The sequence below is a fragment of the Aedes aegypti genome, chromosome 1, assembly GCF_002204515.2.
Source record: "Aedes aegypti strain LVP_AGWG chromosome 1, AaegL5.0 Primary Assembly, whole genome shotgun sequence".
Classification (NCBI taxonomy): domain Eukaryota; kingdom Metazoa; phylum Arthropoda; class Insecta; order Diptera; family Culicidae; genus Aedes; species Aedes aegypti.
The window spans coordinates 64,363,513-64,372,245 of NC_035107.1; the positions used below are offsets into that span (position 1 = coordinate 64,363,513).

Sequence of the window (8,733 nt, forward strand, 5' to 3'; positions counted from 1 at the left end):
TGGTGTTTAGGATTCTTCCGGTTGCGAGAGACAATGTTGACGTTGCGTGCTTCTTTGTTCTCCACCATCAGTGTGTCCTGCTTGATGTTGGCCACGCGGTGGCATTCTTCCACGAGATTCTCCAGGGTAACCTTGCTGGTGGCTTCTCCTAGTTCGTTGACTGCGGTTTCGACGGCTTCCAGCTTCGAAACCAAACTAGCTCGGATGCCCGCATCCCGTGGCGATTGAAGTCCACAGATGAAACGGAGCGCTTTGAATTGATCCGCGGTGAGCTCGGAAAGTTGAAAGGCTTCAAAGTGTTTTTTTACCAAAGCAGCATATGAAGTGAAGTAGTCCGCGTCACTTTTTGCGTACAGAAGGCACTGGTAGCCGGAATGTCGACCGAACAGTTTCTTCAGCTTCGTGACGGTCACCTCCAGCGTGTAGTCTCGGGGCTGATTGGAAAGGATCGTGCTCATGTACTTGTCGTGCAAAGGTATGCTTAGCTTGCGAAGGAGCAACCTCACACGGGCGGCATTGTCCAGAGATTGGCCGTCCTGCGTGATGACGTCCTCATACCTTGCGTACCAGCCATCGAAGAAAACGCCTCCGTCCGGATCATACTGGAAATCCTGGATTCCGCTTGCCAATGACTCAATGCTGCTCGTCTTGGTCCCAGTACAAGCTCGTGGTCTTGGGTGTGCTTGAGGTACCGGAGGATTCGTTTTGCCTCCATCCAATCCGCTTGTGACGGGTTGCTTACCGATCGCCCAAGAATCGATACGCTGACCGCGATGTCCGGTTGGGTGTTTACCACGTACAACAAACCACCAATCAAATTTGCATACCGGTGATTGTTCGGCAATTTCTTACTCTCTTCCTTTTGTTGCAGGTGACCAGGGTCCAAAGGAATCTTTGACGATTTCGCTTCAGTCATCCCAAACCGCTCCAGCAAATTCTGCTTCTCGGTGCTTCGCACTTGGATGCCCAAGAAATGCCAAATGTCTCCCAACGATGTCACCGTAAAGCTACAGTTTAAAGCTACGGTCCGACATACTCCTTCTCGATGTGACAAGCGATGACCATGTCGTTTACATATACCACCAGATAGGTGAACTGTTTGCCTCATTGCCGAACGTACAGACACGGATCGTTTGCTGATTGCGTGAACCCTAGTTGGTTCAGCACGCCGTCTAGGTTCCTGTTCCATACGTGTCCCGCTTGCTTGAGACCGTACAGACTCTTCTGTAGCAAACATATGGCGCCTCCACCACCCACTTCGTAGCCAGGCGGTTGCCGCATGTAAATCGTTTCGTCCAGATCATCGTGAAGGTAGGCCGTCTTGACGTCGGCATGTTTCACCATCATGCTCTTCGCACTGGTGACTGTAAGCAACGCCCTAAACGTTACCTGCCGCACAACGGGGGCAAACACCTCGTCGAAATCTGTGCCAAACTTTTGGGAAAATCCTTGCGCAACCAATCGAGCCTTGTACTGCGCAACGTTGCCGTTCTCATCGAGCTTGCGCTTGAAAATCCACTTGGTGCCGACTGGCTTGCGATCAGCAGGCAGATTCGCCAGCTTTCAGGTACCGTGCAGCCAGTGTTGTGAAAAACTCAATTTCTCACAACTCACGCTTGAGATTTTTCATGCGTGAGTTATCAATCATGCAACTCAGCAGTCAAAAAATCATGGTTGAGTTGGCTCACCTTTTTAACTCATTGTCTCGTATTTCCACAGTTTACTCTCACATGGCAATAATTTCTTGTTAGTCTGGTAAAATTATGTTAATCCTTTTTAACGTAAACAACAACATTCAAGTTTCACGAGTTTTTGCCGGGTTTTGCGACTGAATCATTTTTACGGTTTGAGTTGATTGAGTTGATTTTGCATCAAAATCTCAAGCGTGAGATTTGCAAAGCAGATCTCTAATGAGTTTGCTCTCACGGGAGAGCGTATTGATTGAGATTTTGAGTGTGAGTCTATCAACACTGCGTGCAGCACGCCACTGCGCTGCCTCTGGACCGTTGATTGCTTCAGATAAAATTCGCGGTTCCGCCACAAACTTGCGCGCCATGCTGGTTGTGACGGCGAGCAACCCTAGCCTCCTTGATCAGACTGCCCTGTTGCATATTTTCTCTCATGCGTATGTTTGACACTGACAGTTTAACCTGACAGTTCGGAAAATGATATGAAACAGCACTATTGAATTCGCTACTAAAACAAACTACTCGTCCGATCGATTTGGTGAATCATCTCTTCATTGAATTTATGAATATTTCTTTTATAAACCCGTGAAAATATTGTCGGTTTTGCTGAAATATTTCCGAGTGAACAGTAAGACATATGAATTAAAACACAAACAATTTGCTACTATTTATTAAAAATTACAGATAATTTACACGTGCGCTGAAGTCATTGATATTATTGAAAACTATTGTCTAAAAGTTTAAAATATATTTAGTAGAGCCAAAACATAAAGTAAGTACACATAAAATTCGAAAACGATAGTTAAAATGTCTTAAATTAGTCATGCAATTTGTTCTTATAGCCTACAGTTAAAACTTAACCTAAGAATCCACACGCTAAGAAAGGAATCGGAAGAAGATAAGAAAACTGAAGATTTGTAAGTTAAAGTTTATAATGATAATTTGAAGTATAATCCTAACACTGAAATATATTACAGTTAAAGTTGCCCTGACACTACAACCCGTGGTACCGCTACTAGGAAATTCAGTCCGAACACTGGTGGTCTCCCGGAATCGAGCTGGCAGCTGTCCTTTCGTGCTTCGATTTGAACGCCGGAGGGGTGTCTTCTCTTCTTCGTTGCCATCATCATCGAGCACATCTTCAGACGGTGAATCATAATATGAGGAGTTGGATTCGCACTTCTCCTGAACCGACGCGTCATCGTCGGATTCATCTTCCACAACTGGTTGTGAAAGCACTGACTCGTACTCCACCATCGTCGCTGACGGTGACCCCGACGTCGAATCATCGTTCTCAACGTCGTCTTCCATCTCCATGAAACGTACATCACGGCTAACGACCACTTTCTTCGTTGCTTGATCGATGAAGCGGAACGACTTGTGGCAGTCCGAGTAGCCAACGAAAGTCAACTTTTCCGCCTTCAGTGCCAACTTGCTTCGCTTCTCTTTGGGAACGTGAACGAACGCAGTGTACCAAAAAATGTGCAATCGTCCGTAATCCGGTTTCTTGCCAAACCACAGCTCGAAAGGTGTTCTCTCGACGGATCTCGATTGCAGCATATTCTGCAAATGAACTGCCGTGTTGACCGCTTCCGTCCAGAACGCATAGCCCATCTTCGCGTTGATCAGCATGCATCGAGCCATCTCAACGATCGACTGGTTTTTCCTCTCCGCGACTCCGTTTTGCTCCGGTGCATACCCAGCCGTGTACTGGGGAGCGATTCCATTTTCACGATAGAACCGTCCCAAACACTTCGATTTGTATTCGCCCTCCTGGTCAGAACGAATAACGGTCGGGCATCTTCCAAATCGAGTTTTGACCATACTCACGTAATCTTCTATTACATCCGCAGCTTCCGACTTCTTCTTCAGAAAATACACCACGGTGTATCGGCTGTGGTCGTCAATCATCGTGAAGAAGTACCGCGAACCACCCGGCGACACGGTATTCATCGGTCCACAGATGTCCGTGTGGATGATGTCCAGCACCTTCGCAGATTGACGATGGTCCTTTCTCGGAAATGGCAGCCGAGCCATTTTACCTCCGACGCAGCACTCGCATGTCTGGAACACGCCACATTTCTAAATGCTCACGCCAGTCACCAAATCATCACGCATCGCTCGATGTATCACATCAGGATCATGGTGGCCTAATTTGCGGTGCCAATGATGGATGCAATTGTGCTGTGACGCTGCTTGGTAGCCAGCTGGTATAGCCCACCAACTTTCTTCGCAACCGCTGCGACAACACTGCCACGTTGGATAACGCAACCACGGCGATTGGAGAAAATAACCTCGGCTCCCTTGGCAACCAATCTTCCTACCGAGATCAGGTTCGACTCCAAATCTGGAACATAGAACACTTCGGACAGGATTACCTCTTGCTGCTTACCTTGTTCGTCTTGGCAAAACAGACGCCCAGAACCGACACCTTTCATCAACGTCTTGTTTCCATAGGCCAGCGTGATGGAAATCCCCGAACTTGGCTTCAGCTCGTCGAAAAACGAACGGTCACAGCACATAGAGGTCCCCAAGCAAACTGCCACGAACACCAACGCACAATCAATCTTACACAAGTCGATTTCCTCAGAATGAAAACGTATCGATGTTTGTTTGACGTTATTGAGCTTTCGGTCAACAGCAGGCCAACAAGGAAGTGGTTGTTTTGCAGCAATTCTGGTTATATTTGGATTCTCACAGCAAACAAAAGCAATGTTGTGACAGTTCTCACAACAAACAAAGAAAATTTTGTCAACATTGTACTACTACGCAGGCAACTGGATTGGTCTATGTGCGACGTTGCTCCTGAGTCGACGATCTACACATTTGAATTCGCGGTCGTAGTAGCCATGAACGCGAATGGCGTTACCATGCCAACCGTCGCCTTCGATTTTCTCTTAGACACGTGGCTCTTGGTAGCCTCGCTGCTGATTGGCTCTCTTCCGGCTCTTGATGCTGGGCACTCTCGCTTCATATGTCCGGGCTTGTGGCAGACAATAGACTTTTTGTCCCCACCAGCACGCAGAATGGACTCACCTCGATGGCTTTTTTCGGCTCGCTTTTCGGCTTCATCCAGCAGCTTCCGCTTCACCAGCTCCATGTTGAGCTCCTCTTCAGAACGGCTCTCCAACGCTGTCATCAGGGTATCAAACGAGTCGGGCATACTCTTCAGCACCATCGCTACCTTCAGGCTAGGTTCCAAGTCTTGTCCAGCATTCGCGAGACTCGCAAACAGCTCCTCCATGTGAAAAGATGGCCCTCCATGTCCCCGTCGTCGGCGTACTCAGCTTTGCACAGATTTTTCAAGTACGACACGCGGGTCCACTTCGTCGTTTTCTGGTGATGTTTCCGCAACGCTTTCCAGGTCTCCTTGGCGGTCTTGCAGTTCCGGATCAGCGGGTGCTGGCTGTCGTCGACCAGCAAAACGATGGTAGCCCGTGCTTTGGCGTCTCCTTCCTGCCACGCGTCCGTCAGAGGTTCTGGGGTGGACTCCGCAACGTGTTTCCACAGGTTTTCGTGCACCAATAGCATCTCCACTTTGAATTGCCAGCATTCGTAGCCACCGCTCTTCAATTTCTCCAGGCCGAACTTGCTTTCATCCATACCGGGAACGTGGACAAATCTAAATGGCCCATAACCTATGGGATGTGACCGTAGGTCGGACCGAAAGCAATAAAACAACTGTTTTGCTTGACGGTCAAATTAAAACAAAATCAATTTATTGCAATTCAAAAATACATTCAAAAAGTCATGGCATGCTGTGGTTTTCAGTCGCATCAACTTCAACAGCTTTGTGGTTGGTTGATCATTGACAATTCTATTTCTAATTTGCAGGCACGGCCTACTAAGATGGTTTCAAATTAGGCTAGCTCTGTTACAGTAACCTTTGCTGCTGCTAGAGGGATGGTAATCAGCAATATCTACATCGCCCGCAAGAATATCCGCAAACACAAATTATTATTTCGTTGTAGGTGAAATTCGGGCGTGGTTATCCAGCGTCTCGTGTCCCAGAACCAGTTGGATTAAATGTCAAAATCTTGGTAAATTTTGAACGCTTATAGCAACTTACCATGAGAAATATCGCATCGGCATATATTGCCATCCGATAGTAATCTGGAAAAGGTCACCGGGAAAAACATTTTCCGATGACTTTTTCGACAGGAAACGATGATATTAGCAATTGTCAAAGTCACGTGATATTCATGACATTTAACAACCCTACCCAGAACTAACAGAACGCTGCCGTTCAATATCCAACTCTTGATGAATCATCTACACAGTACCGCTAGCAGTTAGACCAGCAGTGAACTAATGTACAATGACGTCACTCTGATTCTTCCACCGGGAAGAAAACGTATTGCTGCGGGCCGTGCTTACAAAAAATGAACGATTTCGTTGTGCATTCATCCACTACATGTTCATCCGGTGAACATTCGTTGTCCGGATGTTGGTCCGGATGTCATTTAATGTAAACATTGCCCGCATTTAGAGCAGAAAAGAAAAAGAAAGTCTAGGATAAAAGAAGACCGTGGATAAGTCCGTTGGGAAGAATCAACGTTATTGGAGATGCCAATAGTCTGTGGGAACCTATCTATGAAGCTGTGACAACAACGGCGCGGAAAGTGATTGGCACTGGTCAACGACGAAGACAAAATGACTGGTTCGATGAAGAGTGCCAGAGAGTGACAGAAGCTAGAAGCCGTATGCCTGTGGCCGGTAGCCGACAGAACAGAGAGCGGTACAAGGCAGCAAGAGCTGAAGAAAAGCGAATTTATCGCAGAAGAAAAGGCAGCACGAAAAAAGTGTGGTAGCACTAAACTTGGCTAAGGTGCGAATTTTACGTTCCCAAAGCTAACACAAAAAATTTCTCCAGAAGAGTCAAGAAGTATATCACGGAGTCGAATTGTAACGTTACCTGATAGAACTCTCGTTGGGGCAGCAAACTAGAACACTTTGAACCGTAAAACCACACCTCGGAACAGCTTTAATCGGATAGAGCCGTTTCTGGTTTACATTCACTTGTATCCAGGGGCACTCGTTAGGGTTCCTGCAAGTACCGGGCACATCTTTCATCGACTTGCAACTGTCGCCCTCTGGAATGAAAATAAAAATATGAAGGACAGTTTATTCGACATTCAACAAGCATTCGCAGATTTTCTACTGTACAAAGGCGTTGCAAAAGGTTTGAGTCAATAGTGCGGCTCTATGAGACTGTCCACTAAGGGAGCACTGACCCTAGATCGGATGCAATTTACTTCGAACAAACCGGTTGGAAAATGCCTTTTTTGAATAGTTGATTGAAGATGTGATAATCCCCAAAAAAGACGGTTTTGCAAAGGTTAACTATACAAAAATACCGAATGTTTAACAAACTTGACCTACCATACATTTCCGCCGTTACTAGATTGGGGAAAACCGTCAGTAGTCCGCAAAACAGCACAACTAACGCCGGCAAAAGTCTAACTGAACGCTTGGGTTGCATCTTGCTCTGTACTTATTTAATCCTTAAGCGTTGCTACGAGAACAATTGATCCAGTAATTTTCTTCGTATGCAACTTCCGACTGCAAAATACTATCATGCGCTACACTTCGATTTTGATCGCATTTTGTTGTTCTCTTCGAAACCGGAACAACAGACACACACACATACACCACCATATACGCCAATAATAATAAATACGCGTGGGTTGCGCTCCTAGGATGCAACGCCTAGCGCCTGAAGAACGCAAATGTGTCGCGAAGATGATGCTTCTTGTTCTGCCACTGGCTGGAATACGAAAACCAGTTTATGTGGTTTTCTGCGGATTCTGCAGTCACTCTTTGTTACAAACTCTCAATAAACGATGTTCACTGGTGTTTAATAACTTCACTAATAATTGTATCGACAATACAGAATCATTGGGGATACGTTCACAGATTTACGCGCGCGCCAAAAAAAAAAAACCGCCGTACGGGGAGACCTGCCTCCAACCAATTACCGCCGTGTGATGGGCCTCGCGGCAATCGAAACGTAATGATGTTTCCCACTTGCTATCCTAACCGAGACTGGGGAGAATCTCGCGCGTTCCAATGATTATTATTACATCTCACAGAGATTACGATCGTTCTGAGATGCTTTAGTTTGAGCATCTTGAGGAGAGAGACGAATCTGAAGATTCTCTTCAGAACTGCTCGATCATAAATTCATGGCAATTTGCCAGTGGCAAGTAGATAAGGGATAGAGGGGCTTGAAGCCCCGCTTCAATAAATGTTGCATGTATATTTGCAAACCATGATGTTTTTTATAAGTGTGATTTGTCAAGTTGAAAAGAATTTTACGCAAAAACAGCGAGAAAAGCGGTTAGTGTAACTGTACATGGGGTTAGGTGACATAACGTCGAATGCCAAAACGTCGAAAGGACAAAACGTCGAAAAAAGAGAATTGGAAGAAAAGCAATATATCTTGGAAGAATGATTCTTTTCCGAATGAATTAATACTTCACTTTGTGCCAAACGCACATTTCATCGAACAAGCTGTGTAAAAAAATCTTCCAAAACAATTCCACCTGTTGAAATTTTACTTTCGACGTTTTGTCCCTTTTAGGCAGGAGTTGACGTCATAATCCCAGTATTTCAGCGATCCAACTCATTTGTACTTCCGTGAGATGTTTCTATCATATGAAAACACTGATAAATAATTAAATTAAAAAAAAAAAAAAAATCCCTTGGATAAAATTTTACGATGTTGCTGCGCACGAAATACAGTTGCTGGTTTGAGAAGTTGTCGAAATGCGTTGCATTGTTATTCAATGCACGGAAAACTCAAGTAGACTTGTTTGATGTTTCAGAAAGCTGTATTTAGAAAGAATAAACACATCTTAATGAAAAAAGAGAACACTCGGCACCATAAAATGTCAAAAAAGTGGACTTGCAATTTCATTTACTATCGTTCTTGCTTGACCCCCATTTTTGATGTTTTAGATACCGTACCGAAAAGAAAATGAAATTTTTGTGGAAAAAACAAATAGATTCCGGAAAATACGTGTGAAGTGTAATGAAAAGACTT

At 45.3% G+C, this 8,733-nt stretch overlaps 1 protein-coding gene across 1 annotated transcript in view; it reads right to left on the reverse strand.

Moving 5' to 3' along the window:
* LOC5564984 (serine protease persephone) overlaps positions 1-7,742 on the reverse strand; it is a 44,985-nt gene extending 37,243 nt beyond the window's left edge. Inside the window, exons 1-2 of the mRNA XM_021838247.1 lie at positions 7,071-7,742; positions 6,604-6,781 (exon numbers count right to left, since the gene is read on the reverse strand). Coding sequence (XP_021693939.1) covers positions 6,604-6,781; positions 7,071-7,170 — 278 coding nt within the window. The 5' untranslated portion in view covers positions 7,171-7,742. The remainder of the gene's footprint in view (positions 1-6,603; positions 6,782-7,070) is intronic.
* Between the last annotated feature and the right edge of the window lie 991 nt (positions 7,743-8,733).